The sequence below is a fragment of the Rattus norvegicus genome, chromosome 1 (assembly GCF_036323735.1).
Source record: "Rattus norvegicus strain BN/NHsdMcwi chromosome 1, GRCr8, whole genome shotgun sequence".
In the NCBI taxonomy this organism is placed as follows: Eukaryota; Metazoa; Chordata; class Mammalia; order Rodentia; family Muridae; genus Rattus; species Rattus norvegicus.
Genome location: NC_086019.1, coordinates 83,566,730 through 83,586,573, shown reverse-complemented (window position 1 = coordinate 83,586,573; position 19,844 = coordinate 83,566,730). Strand labels below are relative to the sequence as shown.

The window sequence follows — 19,844 nt, the reverse complement described above, 5'->3', positions numbered from 1 at the left end:
TCTAGTGTTGAAAATTCCTCAGTATATTATCTTTGAAATCCATCTTTGAATTCTGCTCAGTTGACTTCACCTATTGGACAATTTAGAAAGATTTTGCTTCCCAGTAGAGTGCTTGAAAGTTGCATTGTGTTGCTGTGGTATTTCCATGGCAAAACACTTTCCTTCTATTAGAATGGATTTAGGGGTCAGCTGTTCCCTTTTGGGTAAAAATGTGAAGCATTTGCTATGTATTCTTCACTGTCAGGTACAAATGGTGTTAGAAGCAGAAAGGGCTGAGCATGATTTGGCTTGGTTCAGATACAAAACAAAGTGGACACAGAGCTGGGGAAGAACTTTGTTCTCAAAATTTGGCCTTTGTTCACAATGAAATTCTAATTGACTTAACTGTACCACTTTCCTCTTCAAAGCAAAAACAAGAAGAATTTATGGAGATTTCCCATACTCACTTTGTCCCCAAACATGCATCATGTCCCCTATAATCAATGTGTCCAATTGAGTAGTGTGACTATGACAACTTACCAAAGACTACATTGGCAGGCCCCTTTTACCCTGATATTATTTTTAATGTTTTAATTTTATAAACATAGCAAATAGAAAGTAGAGGCTGAATAATAACTCTCCATCTTAAAATCCCACATTCCATCATCTATACCCTAAGTCATCTCTAGTCAGAGCATCTTCAACTTGAAGCCCAGAAAAAGAACTATTAAATGTAAACAAAAACTTGCAATAAAGATTCAATCTCTTCCACTCTTGACCAAAAGAAAGGATAGAAAGTCCTTTCTAAGAAGAATTAGTATTTTTCTTCCTTTTCCTCCAAACAATTAATGCATTGATGACATCATCATCTTCCAGTAAATCTCACCACTATATACAATATTTCCAAACATGGTCTTTGTTGAAATTTGGGGTGAGTGAACACCACTTTTTTCCAAACATGTCCCCATCCTTTGTGCAATCCCAGTAGATCATACGTCTGTACCAGAAAGGAAAGGCACATGGAGCATAGTCTGTAAAAGGAAGAGGCAGTGAGAAGTGGAATACTTTCTTCTTTGCAGTACACACACATACACACACACACACACACACACACACACACACTTCTGCATAATCTGTCCTTCCATGTAGCTTCTGAAAATGTGATTGCAACTACGTTGTAATTAATTTCTCCTTGATAGTCTACTAGGAGTTCTCTTACCAAGATGATGGAATCAAAAACACCTCTAGGAAGCTATACCTTCAAAGGGGCAGACATGCCTGAGAAGCCAGAGGCCACTACTCTGCCCACATTTCTGACTCTAGAGGAAAATGCCTAGCACTATCTGGGCGCCCTGTGCACAGGGTCCCAAGAAAAGGCAGGGCAGGACCTCCTGGTTGCTGCCCTCACAGAGAGCTGAAACCCACTGCTGAGGAGCAGCTTCAGGCCTGGGACCAAAGGTAAGACCAACTTTTCTGCTCCAAGTGACCTGCCTGTTGGACTCAGGACATACAAAGGCAAAATTCTTCTGGGACCAGACACTTCTAGTTTCTAGCAGGAGCCTAAAACTCGCTGATCCCCGAAAACAGCTCCCATGGGAGAGAGAGCTCATTGCCCAGACAGGTGGGTACTCCTGAGACTGCAGGGCAGGAGAGACCGCCAGTACTGCCCACCCTTGCCCACATCCTTGGCCCAAGAAGAAACTGTATAGGGCCTCTGGGAACAGGAAGATAGGGGCACTCAAGCTGCAGGTCCCCTGCAGTCCAGACCTCGCCCGGATCTGAAGGGACCCGATCAAAGAACTCCCAGCACCCAAATCCTGTGGGAGGGAGAGCTAAACCTTCAGAGAGGCAGACACACTTGAGAAGGAGAAGAGACTACTCTCTGCCCACATTTCTGACTCTAAAGGAAAATGCTTAGCAACATCTGGGCCACCTGTACACAGGGTTCAGAGAAAAGGTGGGGAAGGTACTTCTGGTTGCTGCTTTCATGGGTAACATAGAAAGGCAGACCTATCAGAATTACACCAGACTTCTCACCAGAGATTATGAAAGCCAGAAGACGCTGGAAAGATGTCATACAGACCCTAAGAGAACACAAAGGCCAGCCCAGGTTACTGTATCCAGCAAAACTCTCAATTAACATAGATGGATAAACCAAGATATTCCATGAAAAACCAAATTAACACAATATCTTTCTACAAATCCAGCCCTACAAAGGATAATAAATGGTAAAGTCCAACATAAGGAGGCAAGATACACCCTAGAAAAAGCAAGAAAGTAACTTTCTTGAAACAAAGCAAAGAGAAGACAAGCACACAATCATAACCTCACATTCAAACACAAATATAACAGGAAGCAACAATCACTATTCCTTAATATCTCTCAATATCAGTGGTCTTGATTCCCCAATAAAAAGACATAGATTAACAAACTGGATACACAATGAGGACCCAGCATTCTGCTGCCTACAGGAAACAAACCTCAGAGAAAAGACAGACACTACCTCACAGTAAACAGCTGGAAAACGACTTTCCAAGCACATGGTCTGAATGAACAAGCTATAGTAGACATTCTAATATGGAATAAAATCAATTTTCAACCAAAAGTCATCAAAAACGATAAGGAAGGACATTTCACATTCATCGGAAGAAAAATCCACCAGGATGAACTCTCAATCCTAAATATCTATGCCCCAAATACAAGGTCACCTACATATATAAAAGAAACCTTACTAAAGCACAAGCACACATTGCACCTCACACAATAATAGTAGGAGATTTCAGCACCCCACTCTCATCAATCAACAGATCATGGAAACAGAAATTAAACAGAGACATAGACAGATTAAGAGAAGTCATGAACCAAATGGACTTAACAGATATTGATAGAACATTCCATCCTAAAACAAGAGGATATACCTTCTCACCTCTTCTGGTACTTTCTTCAAAATTGACCATATAATCAGTCATAAAATATGCCTCAACAGTTATAGAAAGATAGAAGTAATCCCATGTGTCCTATCAGACCACCACGGGTTAAAGCTGGTCTTCAATAAAAATAAGGGAAAAACTTCCACATAGACATGGAAGTTTAATAATGCTCTACTCAATGATAACCTAGGCAAGGGAGAAATAAAAAAGAAATTAAAAACTTCTTAGAATTTGATGAAAATGAAGGTACAACATACCCAAACTTATGGGACACAGTGAAAGCTGTGCTAAGAGGACAACTCATAGCTCTGAGTGCCTGCAGAGAGAAACAGGAGAGAGCATATATCAGCAGCTTGACAGCACACCTAAAAGCTCTAGAACAAAAAGAAGCAAAGGGAAGGAAGGGAAGGGAAGAAGGAAGGGAAGGCAGGAAATAATAAAATTCTGAGCTGAAATCAACCAAGTAGAAACAAAAAGGACTGTACAAAGAATCAACAGAAGAGAAAGCTGGTTCTTAAGAAAATCAACAAGATAGAAAAACCCTTATCCAGACTAACCAGAGGACACAGAGAGTGTGTCCAAATTAACAAAATCAGAAATGAAAAGGGAGACATAACTACAGAATCAGAGGAAATTCAAAAATTCATCAACTACAAAAGCCTATATTCAACAAAACTTGAAAATCTGCAGGAAATGGACAATTTCCTAGATGGATAACAGGTACTGAACTTAAATCAGGAACAGATAAACCATTTAAACAACCCCATAACTCCTGAAGAAATAGAAGTAGTCATTAAAGGTCTCCCAACCAAAAAGAGGCCTGATCCAGATGGGTTCAGTGCAGAATTCTATCAGACCTTCATAGAAGACCTCATACCAATACTATCCAAACTATTCCACAAAATTGAAACAGATGGAGCACTACTGAATTCCTTCTATGAAGCCACAATTTCTCTTATACCTAAACCACACAAAGACCCAACAAAGAAAGAGAACTTCAGACCAATTTCCCTTATGAATACCGACGCAAAAATACTCAATAAAATTCTGGCAAATCGAATCCAAGAGCACATCAAAACAATCATCCACCATGATCAAGTAGGCTTCATCCCAGGCATGAAGGGATGGCTTAATATATGGAAAACCATCAACTTAATCCATTATATAAACAAATTGAAAGATAAAAACCACATGATCATTTCATTAGATGCTGAGAAAACATTTGACAAAATTCAACACCCCTTCATGATAAAAGTCCTGGAAAGAACAGGAATTCAAGGCCCATACCTAAACACAGTAAAATCCATATACAGCAAACCAGTAGCTAACATGAAACTAAATGGAGAGAAATTTGAAGCAATCCCACTATAATCGGGGACTGGACAAGACTGCTCACTCTCTCCCTGATTACTCAATATAGTTCTTGAATTTCTAGCCTGAGAAACAGAAAACAAAAGGAGATCAAGGGGATACAGATTGGAAAAGAAGAAGTCAAAATATCACTATTTGCAGATGATATGATAGTATATTTAAGTGATCCACACAAGAACTACTAAACCTGATAAACACCTTCAACAAAATGCATGGGTATAAAATTAATTCAAATAAATCAATAGCCTTCCTCTACATAAAAGAGAAACAGAGCTAGAAAGTAATTAGGGAAATGACACCCTTCATAATAGTCCCAAATAATATAAATTACCTCGGTGTGATTTTAAGCAAGCGAGTGAAAAGTCTGTATGATAAGAACTTCAAGCCTCTGAAGGAAGAAATTGAAGAAGATCTCAGAAGATGGAAAGATCTCCCATGCTCATGGATTGGCAGGATTAATATTAGTAAAAATGGCCATTTATCAAAAGCGATCTACACATTCAATCCAATCCCCACCAAAATACCAATCCAGTTCTTCAGAGATAGAGCAATTTGGAAATTAATCTGGAATAAAAAAAAAAACGGGATAGGTAAAACTATCCTCAACAATAAAAGGACTTCCGGGGGAATCACTATCCCTGAACTCAAGCAGTATTACAGAGCAATAGTGATAAAAACTGCATGGTATTGGTACAGAGACAGACAGATAGAGCAATGGAATAGAATTGAAGACACAGAAATGGACCTACATACCTATGGTCACTTGATTTTTTACAAAGGTGCCAAAACCATCCAATGGAAAAAAGATAGCATTTTCAGCAAATGGTGCTGGTTCAACTGGAGGTCAACATGTAGAAGAATGCAGATCGATCCATGCTTATCACCCAGTAAAAAGCTTAAGTCCAAGTGGATCAAGAACCTCCACATTGAACCAGATACACTCAAACTAATAGAAGAAAAAGTGGGGAGGCATCTCAAATACATGGGCACTGGAGAAAATTTCCTGAACAAAACACCAATGACTTATGGTCTAAGATCAAGAATCGACAAATGGGACCTCATAAAACTGGAAAGCTTCTGTAAGGCAAAGGACACTGTTGTTAAGACAAAATGGCAAAAAACAGATTGGGAAAAGATCTTTACCAATCCTACAACAGATAGAGGGCTTATATCCAAAATATACAAAGAACTCAAGAAGTTAGACTGCATTAAAAAATGGGGTTCAGAGCTAAACAAAGTATTCACAGCTGAGGAATGCCTAATGGCTGAGAAACACCTAAAGAAATGTTCAACATCTTTAGTCATAAGGAAAATGCAACTCAAAACAACCCTGAGATTTCACCTCACACCAGTGAGAATGGCTAAGATCAAAAACTGAGGTGACAGCATATGCTGGCAAGGATGTGGAGAAAGAGGCACACTCCTCCGTTGTTGGTGAGATTACAGACTGGTACAACCATTCTGGAAATCAGTCTGGAGGTTCCTCAGAAAATTGGACATTGAACTACCTGAGGACCCAGCTATACCTCTCTAGGGCATATACCCAAAAGATGCCCCAACATATAACAAAGACACATGCTCTACTATGTTCATAGCAGCCTTATTTATAATAGCCAGAAGCTGTAAAGAACCCAGATGCACTTCAACAAAGGAATGGATACAGAAATTGTGATACATCTACACAATGGAATATTACTCAGCTATCAAAAACTATGACTTTATGAAATTCATAGGCAAATGGATGGAACTGGAAAATATCATCCTGAGTGAGGTAACCCAATCACAGAAAAACACACATGGTATGCACTCATTGATAAATGGCTATTAGCCCAAATGCTTCAATTGTCCTAGATGCACCGAATACATGAAACTCAAGAGGGGTGGTCCAAATGCAAATGCTTCACTCCTTCTTTAAAAGGGGAACAAGAATAGCCTTTGGAGGGAATAGGGAGGCAAAGTTTAGAACATAGGCTGAAGGAATGCCCATTCAGAGCCTGCCCCACATGTGGCCCATATATATACAGGCCACCAAACTAGATAAGATGGATGAAGCAAGGAAGTCCAGGATGACAGGAACCGGATGTAGATCTCTCCCAAGATACACAGCCAGAATATGGCAAATTCATAGGCGAATGCCAGCAGCAAACCACTGAACTGAGAATGGAACCCCCATTCAAGGAATCAGAGAAAAGACTGAAAGAGCTTGAAGTGTCTTGAGTCCCCATATAAACAACAATGCCAAGCAACCAGAGCTTCCAGGAACTAAGCCACTGCCCAAAGACTATACATGGACTGACCCTGGGCTGTACCTGCATAGGTAGCAATGAATAGCCTAGTAAGGCCATCAGTGGAAGGGGAAGCCCTTGGTCCTGCCAAGACTGAACCCCCAGTAAAAGGGGTTGTTGGGGGAAGACGTTAATGGGAGGAGCATGGGGAGGGGAACACCCATATTAAAGCGGAGTGGGAGGGGTGAGAGTGATGTTGGCCCGGAAACCGGAAAGGGGAATAACAATCGAAATGTAAGTAGAAATGCTCAAGTTAATAAAGATGGAAAAAAAAAGAAATGCCCAATTTAATAAAGATGGAGAAAAAACACCTCTACAATATCTTTAATTCCATGTGATTTTTGATGTTGTCAGAAATACACATCTTGGGGAATTGAAAGACAGTTCAGTATCTAAATTCCTCACTGTGCAACTTACCTTGGACCCAAATAAAAATTCAGGTATAGAATTACATGCCTCCAATTTCCGAGGAAGGGTAGAGAGAGAAAATCCCCTGCCCTTGCTGAACAGATAGTTTCAACAAATCAGCAACTACAAAGTTTAATGAGAGACCCTGTCTCAAAATATAAATAATAATAAAAAGTTAAAGAGTAATAGAAAGAGAAACATGGCATTGACCTCTGGCCTCTGCACACTCACAGGTATACACCCACACAGCATTTGGACTCACTGAACAGCAACAAAGAAGTTGTGTGACTCTTATTTTCACAACAGAATTTGCTCTGGATTTTGTGTTCTTGTCTATCACAACAAATGATCCCCAAGACAAGGGATGACCCTCCCATCTGTGAATCAAGCACTTACCCGAAAGAGCACAGTACTTCCAGTAACCTTGAAAAGTCTTGTTCAATGAACACCACTTGTGTTTCACATTGAAAGTGACACAGTCATAGAATATTTCACTTCTATACCAGAATGGAAAGACACATACGCCATCTGAAAGAAAACAAAAATGCTTTATCTTTCCCTAAGTGTGTTAGTAGAGTGGTTTTTAGAGGGAGGGAGGGAGGAAGAGAGATAGAGGGGAGGGAAAGGGAATGGGGTGGGGCGATAAGAGAACACGATCTGGTATTAGGTAGGGGAAAAAGACTGAAACCGTGAACACCAGACGAAGGAATGGAAACAGGAGAACTCAGAAGGAAGGAAGTTGAGAGGACCCTCTAGAATGTAACAGAGACCTGGGAAGTGAGAGACTCTCAGAACTCAAAGAGGGGTACCTTAGATGAAATGCCTTACAGTGAGGAGAGGGAACTTATTGAACCCACCTCCAGCAGAAAGTCAGGGCATCAAGTGAGGGATGGGGTTGCTATCCCACAGTCAAAACTCTGATCCATAGTTCTTCCTGTTTGAAAGAAATGCAAGGATGGAAATAGAGAAGAGCCTACTGAACAGAATGTTCAGTGCTAAGTCCAAAGTGGGTTCCAGCTCAAGGGAAGACCCCAAGACCAGACACCATTACTGAAGTTATGGTGCATTCATAAAAAGTGACCTACCAAGAAAGTTCACCGCCCGGATAGGTGCGGACTCCTGAGACTGCAGAGCAGAAGAGACCACCAACACTGCCCACCCCTGCCAACATCGCTGGCCCAAGAGGAAACTGTATATGTCCTCTGGGATCCAGCAGATAAGGGCACTGGAGCATTAGGTCCCCTGCGCCTGAGACACCGCTGGAACCTGAAGGGACCAACCGGATCAACAGTTCTCTGCATGCAAATCCCGTGGGAGGGAGAGATAAACCTTCAGAGAGGCAGACACACCTGGGGAGCCAGAAGAGACTACACTCTGCCCACATTTCTGACTCCAGAGGAAAAGACCAAACCCCATCTGGGACCCTGGTGTACGGGGGCACCCGGAAAGGGCAGCGCAGATCCTCCTGGTTGCTGCCCTCTTGGAGAGCTCATAAGCAACACCCCACGAGCAAACTTGAGCCTGGGGACCACAGGTAAGACCAAATTTTCTGCTCCAAGCGGCCTGAATGGTGACCTCAGGACACACAGAGGCAAACTTCTTCTAGGACCGGACACTTCCGGTTTTTACCTGGATTCCCAACCTCGCTGATCCCCGTTGGCAGCTCACTGCTCTGAAACACCTTGGGAGAGAGAGGTCACTGCCCGGACAGCTGGGCACTCCTGAGCCTGCAGAGCGGAAGAGACCACCAACACTGCCCACCCCTGCCCACATCCCTGGCCTGAGAGGAAACTGTATGTGTCCTCTGGGATCTGGTAGATAAGGCCACTGAAGCTGCAGGTGCCCTGGGCCAGGAGGCACCACAGAAACCTGAAGGGACCGACCGGATCAAAAGTTCTCTGCACCCATATCCCATGGGAGGGAGAGCTAAACCTTCAGAGAGGGAGACATGCCTGGGAAGCCAGAAAAGACTACACTCTATCCACATTTCTTATGCCAGAGGAAAACACCAAACACCATCTGGGACCCTGGTGCACGGGGGTTCCCGGAAAGGGCGGTGCAGGTCCTCCTCGTGGCTGCCCTCGCGGAAAACTCATAAGCAATACCCCATGAGCAAACTTGAGCCTCCCGACCACAGGTAAGATCAACTTTTCAGCTCAAAGTGACCTGCCTGGTGAACTCAGGACACAGGCCCACAGGAACAGCTGAAGACCTGTAGATAGGAAAAACTACACGCCAAAAGCAGAACATTCTGTTCCCATAACTGGCTGAAAGAAAACAGGAAAACAGGTCTAAAGCACTCCTGACACACAGGCATATAGAACAGTTTAGGAACTGTCAGGAATAGAAGAACAAAGTAACACGAGAGATGATCTGATGGTGAGAGGCAAGCTCAGGAACCCAAGCAACAGAAACCACGACTACATGACATCATCAGAGCCCAATTCTCTCACCAAAGCAAACACTGCCTATCCAAACACACCAGAAAATCAAGATCTAGATTCAAAATCATATTTGATCATGATGCTGGAGGACTTCAAGAAAGACATGAAGAACTCCCTTAGAGAGACGCAGGAAAACATAAATAAACAAGTAGAAGCCTATAGAGAGTAACCACAAAAATCCCTGAAAGAATTCCAGGAAAACACAATCAAACAGTTGAAGGAATTAAAAATGGAAATAGAAGCAATCAAGAAAGAATACAGTGAAACAACCCTGGATATAGAAAACCAAAGGAAGAGACAAGGAGCTGTAGATACAAGCATCACCAACAGAATACAAGAGATAGAAGAGAGAATCTCAGGAGCAGAAGATTCCATAAAAATCATCGACACAACTGTCAAAGATAATTCAAAAAGGAAAAAGCTACTGGTCCAAAACATACAGTAAATTCAGGACTCAATGAGAAGATCAAACCTAAGGATAATACGTATAGAAGAGAGTGAAGACTCCCAGCTCAAAGGACCAGTAAATATCTTCAACAAAATCATAGAAGAAAACTACCCTAACGTTAAAAAAGAGATGCCCATAAGCACACAAGAAGCCTAAAGAATTCCAAATAGATTGGACCAGAAAAGAAACTCCACCCGTCACATAATAGTCAAAACACCAAATGCACAAAATAAAGAAAGAATATTAAAAGGAGTAAGGGAAAAAGGTCAAGTAACATATAAAGGCAGACCTATCAGAATCAGACCAGACTTTTCGCCAGAGACTATGAAAGCCAGAAATCCTGGACAGATGTCACATAGACACTAAGAGAACCCAAATTACAGCCCAGGTTAGTGTATCCTGCAAAACTCTCAATTAACATAGGTGGAAAAACCAAGATATTCCATGACAAAACCATATTTTCACAATATCTTCCTACAAATCCAGTGCTACAAAAGATAATAAATGGTAAAGCCCAACATAAGTAGAGAAGCTACACCCTAGAAAAAGCAAGAAACTAATCACCTTGGCAACAAAACAAAGAGAAGAAAAGCACACAAACATAACCTCACATCCAAATATGAATATAACATGAAGCAATAATCACTATTACTTAATATCTCTCAACATCAGTGGTCTCAACTCCCCAATAAAAAGACATAGATTAACAAACTGGATATGCAATGAGGACCCTGCATTCTGCTTCCTACAGGAAATATACCTCAAAGACAAAGACAGACACTACCTTAGAATGAAAGGCTGGAAAACAACTTCCCAAGCAAATGGTCTGAAGAAGCAAGCTGGAGTAGCCATTCTAATATCGAATAAAATCAATTTTCAACTAAAAGTCATCAAAAAAGATAAGGAAAGACACTTCATGTTCATCAAAGGAAAATCCACCAAGATGAACTCTCAATCCTACATATCTATGTTCCAAAAACGAGGGCACATACATACGTAAAAGAAACCTTACTAAAGTTCAAAACACACATTGCACCTCATACAATAATAGTAGGAAATTTCAACACCCCACTCTCATCAATGGACAGGTCATGGAAACAGAAATTAAACAGATAGACAGTCTAAGAGAAGTCATGAACCAAATGGACTTAACAGATATTTATAAAACATTCTATCCTAAAGCAAAAGGATATACATTCTTCTCAGCTCCTCATGGTACTTTCTCCAAAATTGACAATATAATTGGTCAAAAAACGGGCCTCAACAGATACAGGAAGATAGAAATAATCCCATGGGTGATATCATACCACCTTGGGATAAAGCTGGTCTTCAATAACAATAAGGGAAGAACGCCCACATATACGTGGAAGTTGAACAATGCTCTACTCAACGATAACCTGGTCAAGGAAGAAATAAAGAAAGAAATTAAAGATTTCTTAGAATTTAAGGAAAATGAAGGTACAACATACCCAAACTTATGGGACACAGTGAAAGCTGTGCTAAGAGGAAAACTCATAGCGCTGAGTGCCTGCAGAGATAAACAGGAGAGAGCATATATCAGCAGTTTGACAGCACACCTAAAAGCTCTGAACAAAGAGAAGCAAATACACCCAGGAGGAGTAAAAGGCAGGAAATAGTCAAACTCAGAGCTGAAATCAACCAAATAGAAAAAAAAGGACCATAGAAAGAATCAACAGAACCAAGAGTTGGTTCTTTGAGAAAATCAACAAGATAGATAAACCCTTAGCCAGACGAATGAGAGGACACAGAGAGTGTGTCCAAATTAACAAAATCAGAAATGAAAAGGGAGACATAACTACAAAATCAGAGGAAATTCCAAAAATCAGCAGATCTTACTATAAAAGCCTATATTCAACAAAACTTGAAAATCTGCAGGAAATGGACAATTTCCTAGACAGATACCAGGTACCGAAGTTAAATCAGGAACAGATAAACCATTTAAACAACCCCATAACTCCTGAAGAAATAGAAGTAGTCATTAAAGGTCTCCCAACCAAAAAGAGCCCAGGTCCAGATGGGTTTAGTGCAGAATTCTATCAGACCCTCATAGAAGACCTCATACCAATACTATCCAAACTATTTCACAAAATTGAAACAGATGGAGCACTACCGAATTCGTTCTATGAAGCCACAATTTCTCTTATACCTAAACCACACAAAGACCCAACAAAGAAAGAGAACTTCAGACCAATTTCCCTTATGAATATCGACGCAAAAATACTCAATAAAATTCTGGCAAACCGAATTCAAGAGCACATCAAAACAATCATCCACCATGATCAAGTAGGCTTCATCCCAGGCATGCAGGGATGGCTTAATATATGGAAAACCATCAACGTGATCCACTGTATAAACAAACTGAAAGATAAAAACCACATGATCATTTCATTAGATGCTGAGAAAACATTTGACAAAATTCAACACCCCTTCATGATAAAAGTCCTGGAAAGAACAGGAATTCAAGGCCCATACCTAAACACAGTAAAATCCATATACAGTAAACCAGTAGCTAACATGAAACTAAATGGAGAGAAAGTTGAAGCAATCCCACTAAAATAAAGGATGAAACAAGGCTGCCCACTCTCTCCCTACTTATTCAATATAGTTCTTGAAGTTCTAGCCAGAGCAATCAGACAACCAACGGAGATCAAGGGGACACAGACTGCAAACGAAGAAGTCAAAATATCACTATTTGCAGATGATATGATAGTATATTTAAGTGACCCCAAAAGTTCCACCAGAGAACTACTAAAGCTGATAAACAACTTCAGCAAAGTGGCTGGGTATAAAATTAACTCAAATAAATCAATAGCCTTCCTCTACACAAAAGAGAAACAAGCCGAGAAAGAAATTAGGGAAACATCACCCTTCATAATAGTCCCAAATAATATAAAGTACCTTGGTGTGACTTTAACCAAGAAAGTAAACGATCTGTACAATAAGAACTTCAAGCCTCTGAAGGAAGAAATTGAAGAAGACCTCAGAAGATGGAAAGATCTCCCATGCTCATGGATTGGCAGGATTAATACAGTAAAAATGGCCATTTTACCAAAAGCGATCTACAGATTCAATGCAATCCCCACCAAAATACCAATTCAGTTCTTCAGAGATAGATCAATTTGGAAATTCATGTGGAATTAAAAAAAAAACGGGATAGGTAAAACTATCCTCAACAATAAAAGGACTTCCGGGGGAATCACTATCCCTGAACTCAAGCTGTATTACAGAGCAATAGTGATAAAAACTGCATGGTATTGGTACAGAGGCAGACAGATAGAGCAATGGAATAGAATTGAAGACCCAGAAATGAACCTACATACCTATGGTCACTTGATTTTTTACAAAGGTGCCAAAACCATCCAATGGAAAAAAGATAGCATTTTCAGCAAATGGTGCTGGTTCAACTGGAGGTCAACATGTAGAACAATGCAGATTGATCCATGCTTATCACCCAGTACAAAGCTTAAGTCCAAGTGGATCAAGGACCTCCACATTGAACCAGATACACTCAAACTAATAGAAGAAAAAGTGGGGAAGCATCTCAAACACATGGGCACTGGAGAAAATTTCCTGAACAAAACACCAATGACTTATGCTCTAAGATCAAGAATCGACAAATGGGACCTCATAAAACTGGAAAGCTTCTGTACGGCAAAGGACACTGTTGTTAAGAAAAAATGGCAAAAAACAGATTGGGAAAAGATCTTTACCAATCCTACAACAGATAGAGGCCTTATATCCAAAATATACAAAGAACTCAAGAAGTTAGGCCACAGGGAGACAAATAACCCTATTAAATATTGGGTTCAGAGCTAAACAAAGAATTCACAGCTGAGGAATGCCTAATGGCTGAGAAACACCTAAAGAAATGTTCAACATCTTTAGTCATAATGGAAATGCAAATCAAAACAACCCTGAGATTTCACCTCACACCAGTGAGAATGGCTAAGATCAAAAACTGAGGTGACAGCAAATGCTGGCGACGATATGGAGAAAAAGGAACACTCCTCCATTTTTGGTGGGATTGTAGACTGGTACAACCATTCTGGAAATCAGTCTGGAGGTTCCTCAGAACATTAGACATTGAACTACCTGAGGACCCAGCTATACCTCTCTTGGGCATATACCCAAAAGATGCCCCAACATATCACAAAGACAGGTGCTCTACTATGTTCATAGCAGCCTTATTCATAATAGCCAGAAGCTGGAAAGAACCCAGATGCCCTTCAACATAGGAATGGATACAGAAAAAGTGGTACATCTACACAATGAAATATTACTCAGCTATCAAAATCAATGAGTCTATGAAATTCATTGGCAAGTGGATGGAACTGGAAAATATCATCCTGAGTGAGGTAGCCCAATCATAGAAAAACACACATGGTATGCACTCAGTGATAAGTGGCTATTAGCACCAATGCTTGAATTACCCTAGATGCACAGAACACATGAATCTCAAGGATGATCAAAATGTGAATGCTTCACTCCTTCTTTAAAAGGGGAACAAGAATACCCTTGGCAGGGAATAGAGGCAAACTTTAAAACAGAGACAGAAGATGACAAAATCATAAAAAACTGAGTTTATGGAAGACAGCATTTTAAAACAATGCATTTTTAAAAAGATATTAAAACTGTATTGACATGCATTTATATAAAAGGATAAAAGATAATGATGAAAGGTTTATAGGTTGGACAATATATGTAATTCTCCCTTTTATTTTTACAATGTTCTTTACTATATTACCTGAGCAATCTGAGAAAAAACATTAAAGAGGCAATGATAATCAAAGATATAAATAAAAGACTTGAATAAATTTATTTCTCAAAAAAAAAACCCACAAAAAACAGAGACAGAAGGAACACCCATTCTGAGACTGCCCCCCATGTGGCCCATACATATACAGCCACCCAATAAGACAAGATGGATGAAGCAAAGAAGTGCAGGCAGACAGGAACCGGATGTAGATCTCTCCTGAGAGACACAGCCAGAATACAGCAAATACAGAGGCGAGTGCCAGCAGCACACCACTGAACTGAGAACAGGACGCCTGTTGAAGGATTCAGAGAAAGGACTGGAAGAGCTTTAAGGGGCTGAAGACCCCATATGAACAACAATGCCAAGCAACCAGAGCTTCCAGGGACTAAGCCACTACCTAAAGACTATACATGGAATGACCCTGGACTCTAACCTCGTAGGTAGCAATGAATATCCTAGTAAGATCACCAATGGAAGGGGAAGCCCTGGGTCCTGCTAAGACTGAACCCCCAGTGAACGTGATTGTTGGGGGAGGGTGGTAATGGGGGGAGAATTGGGAGGGGAACACCCATGATGAAGGGGAGGTGGAGGGGTTAGGGGGATGTTGGCCCGGAAATCGGGAAAGGGATTAACATTTGAAATGTAAATAAGAAATACTCAAGTTATTAAAAAAAGGAAAAAAAGTGACCTACCATGACTGTTCTCCAAAAGACCCAACAAGCAGCTGAAAAAGTCAGATGCAGATATATGCTCATTGGTTAATGAGCAGAAGCTGCTGGCGTCTTTGGTTGTATTAGCAAAAAGCCAGAGGAAGCTAAGGAGGAAGGAAACCCTGTAGGAAGACCAGCAGTCTCAATTAACCTGGACCCCTGAGATCTCTTAGACACTGGATCACCAACCAGGCATCATACACCAGCTGAGATGAGACCTCCAACACATAAATAGCAGAGGACTCCTGGGTCAGAGAAGATGCACCTAATCTTCAAGAAACTGGAGGCCCCAGGTAATTTAGAGGTCTGGTGGAGTGGGTGAGGTGGAGACATCCTTGTGGAGACTGGGGGAGGGGGAGGCAGAAAGGAGGAATGGAATGTGGAACAGTTGGGGGGAGTGGACTGGAAGGGGAATAAAATCTGGAGTGTAAAAACAAACAAATAAATAAATAATTTATACGGAACCACAAAAATGAAGAATGCCTGAACTAAATGAGACATCTACATCAACACCCACATACACACACACAAGGTTCAGGGAATATCTCATAAAAGGGGTGAAAAGAATGTAATGACACAAGGATGGAAAGGAGAGTTGTGGCATGCTGTCTTCTAGACATGGCATGGCCATTCCTCTCATCAACTCACTGCAGCTGTGGGGAGATGCCTAGCATTAAGCCAACAGGCATCACTGATTGAACTCAGTTAAAATGAAAAAAAAAAGGAAGAGGACATGAAAGGAGGAGAGAAAGAAATGTGAGAAGTTGGATTGAGTGTTAGAAATGGACATGATCAAAATACATTGTCTACATATATGAAATTGACATTTATAAACCATTTTGTATAAGACATTTTAATTAAAATAGAATTACGGGCTGGAGACATGAGTCAGTGGTTAAGAGCAGTGACTGCTCTTCCAGAGGTCCTGAGTTCAAATTCCAGCAACCACATGGTGGCTCACAACCATCTGTAATAAAATCTGATGCCCTCTTCTGGTGTATCTGAAGACAGCTACAGTATACTCACATATATAATATAAATAAATAAATAAATAAATAAATAAATAAATAAAATAGAATTACATCACACTCCCTTTTAATGTATTAGATTTATATTTTTAAAAACATTATTCTATTTTAAATCTTTAAGTGAGTTCTTTCAGGGCTAAAGGGATGGCTGAGTGGTTAAGAGCTCATATTGTTATTTCATAGCATCCATGTCCAGTTCTAAGCACCCCAGTGTGGCAACTCACAATTTCCTGTAACTCAGGCTCCAGGGAAGATCCTATACCTCTGACCTCCAAAGGCATTTGCACTCACATGAGCACACCCAAATTCAGACACAAACACATACACAACTAAAAGCTAAATGTAACTTTTTTAAAAGCTGAGTTATTCCTCAGAATCCTTTACTTTAAAGATCAAAGCCTCTATTAGAACTGTGATAACCATTGCGAAAAAACAGGCAGGACCTGGGACTCAGGTTTCTATTGCTGTGAAGGGACACCATGAACATGGCACCTCTTATAAAGGAAACATTTCTTTGGGTTTACAATTTCAGAGGCTTAGTCACTTATTGTCATGGATCCAGTAAGGCAGCATGCAGGTAGATATGGTGCAGGAGAAGGAGCTGAGAATTCTACATCTGGATCGGCATGCAGCACAAACTGAAATGACTTGAGCTTCTAAGACTTCAAAGTCTGTTCTCTAGTGACTGATTCCAATAAGGGCATACCTACTCCAGCAAGGCCACAACTCCTAATAGTAGCACTCCCTATGAGACTATGGGGTCATTTTTATTCAAACTACCACAACCTGAATCCCACAAGTATTAAAAAAATATTACTTATTTGATTCAACCTAGGTCAATACCATGTTTTTTATATTGAAACATCTATAACATGGTTAGACAACTGATTATAAGACAACATATTTTGCTCCTTAAGTATTGTTTTGTTTGCAATATCCCAAATTATTATTGGCTGATTTTTATATGATTTTTTAAAATCTAGCATTCCCTTTTAGAATGGCAGAAATTTAAAAGTATAACTTTTTAGTGCTGGGTAAGGATTCATGGAGGCATATTTCACTCTTTTATCTATTTAAAAGGGAAACATACAGTGTTTTATGAAAAAAGAGAAAAACTTACTAGAAAAAAATCACTGAGTTCACATTTTTATGGAATCAGAAGAGAACACTCAGGGACTAAAGAGATAACTCAGTGATTAGGAGCACTGGATGCTCTTCCAAAAGACCTGAGTTCAGTTGTCAGAACCTATATCACTTCTCAAAACCATTTGTAACTTCAATTCCATGGAATGTGGTGCCTTCTTCTGGCCTCCACTGACAGTAGGCATTCATGTGGTGAACACACATACAGACAGGCAAAACACCCATACACATAGAATTAAAATAAAGAAAAAATTTAAAGATAACAAACATACATTAATAATGAAAATTTCTGATTAACTTACCTTCTGTCTCTGGATTTCTAATTATAGACTCTGAAAAATAAATATTTAAGTAAAGTTGATTTCATTCATAGGCTTTAAAACAGACTTTTCTGGCACATGACATTAACAGATGTGTTAGTCTTAGGAAATGAGTATTGGCATGAGATTGTATCAAGGAAGAATCACATGACCACAGCAACTCTTCGGCAAAAAAAAAAATACTTAATTGGGACTGGCTTACAGTTTCAGAGGTCTAGTCCATTATAATCATGATAGGAAGCATGATAGTGCATGAATAGACATGGTTCTGGAGAAAGAGCTGAGAATTTTACATCATGATGCACAAACAGCAGAAGACTGTATATCATACTGGGTACAGCTTTGGCATAGGAGACTTTAAAGCCTACCCCTACAATGACACACTTCCCTTTAGCAAGGCCACATTTATTTCAATAATGTCACACTTCCTAATGGTGCCACCCACTATGGGCCCCACATTCAAACCCATGAGTCTATGGGAAGTATACCTATTCAAACCATCATAGATACCACACATACTCTATTTTCAGATCTAGTTTTATGCTCCTGAAATAGTTTACTGTTTAGAAATCCTACAATCCTACATCTTTTTCATTGCTAATGATTGAACCTCCAGACCCTCACTTGGGAAATTTTTGGTAGGTTCTCTACTTATCCTATACATTTCTTAATGACTTCATTATCCATGTAAAACAGAATAGTACTTCCTCTTTTATCAGTTTCTTAATGTTAATTATCCAGAAAAAGTATTTATAATATATTTATCCTATAAGAGCCACAAAGCCAGATTCTAGTAATTTCTGCGAGGTTGACTAGTAGCCTATTGTTTTATATCAGCTTATACATTATTTCTCATTGTTAATATCATATATATTAGAAGTTCCCTCTCTAGTCAAGTTAACTAGTATTTTTGACAATATATAGTCCTGTGTTTTTCGCTTTAGTTGGAATGGTGTTCTAATTAAAATTCCAATCCCATTACAAATCACAACTGGTCAAAGTGCAAAGAATAAGTGTCTGTGGAGTGTTTGGCCACAGATAAAACATCTATGACATATACGCCTCCCCTGAGGCTCAAGGAACATCATGGTTGAGGGAAGGAAAATTTGTAACATTCAAAGAACAGGTAAGACTGAACCAGAAAATCTAATGCTCTCTCTCGGCCTCAGTAGGCACCAGCACTAATATATACATACCCACAGGCAGACATACACACATATGCACAACCAAAACTGAAATAACTCTTTTCAAAATAGTAAATTAAAAATAAAATATCAATCAGAAAGGGAATTTTAAAGAAAAATATTTTTATAATATATTACCAAAAATGTTACCAAAAATGACCTTAGGAACAGATACAGAAAAAGAGTCTGATTTGTTACTTTTTGAAGTATTCAGTCTTTGAGAAAAGAAAATAACAGTTTGATATATCCATAATGACACATTAAATTGCTCTGTCAGAGACATATTTTCCTTTTAGCCTACAACTCAACCCAGGGCAGAGACTGCACTCCAGACCACCTCCAACACCTAGAGATAGCTTGACAGCCAGGGATCCATCACAACCAAGCTCACAGGAGGGTCAGGATCTAGTGAGAAACAGTGAAGGCAATTTACACTTGAGATACTAGATGGTGAGAGGCAAGCACATAAACATAAGTAACAGAAACAAATGCCACTTAGCAATATCAGAACCCAATTCTCCCTCCATAGAAAGCCTTGGATACCCCAACTCACCTGAAAATCAAGATTCTGATCTAAAATCCCATATCATGAAGATGATAAGACAACCTTAAGGAGGACATAAATAGCTCCCTTAAAGAAATACAGGAGAACACAGGTAAACAGGTAGAAGCCCTTCAAGAGGAAACACATAAATCTCTTATACAGAAAACACAATCAAACATGTGAAGAAATTGAATAAAACAGCTGAGGATCTAAAAATGGAAATAAACAATAAAGAAATCACAAAGGAAAGCATACTAGAGATGGAAAAACTAG

At 39.8% G+C, this 19,844-nt stretch overlaps 1 protein-coding gene across 1 annotated transcript in view; it reads right to left on the bottom strand.

The window, feature by feature from the left end:
* Positions 1-867: 867 nt before the first annotated feature.
* Bsph1 (binder of sperm protein homolog 1) overlaps positions 868-19,844 on the bottom strand; it is a 36,142-nt gene continuing 17,165 nt past the window's right edge. The window contains exons 2-3 of the mRNA XM_039097328.1: positions 7,370-7,532; positions 868-1,010 (exon numbers count right to left, since the gene is read on the bottom strand). Coding sequence (XP_038953256.1) covers positions 868-1,010; positions 7,370-7,532 — 306 coding nt within the window. The remainder of the gene's footprint in view (positions 1,011-7,369; positions 7,533-19,844) is intronic.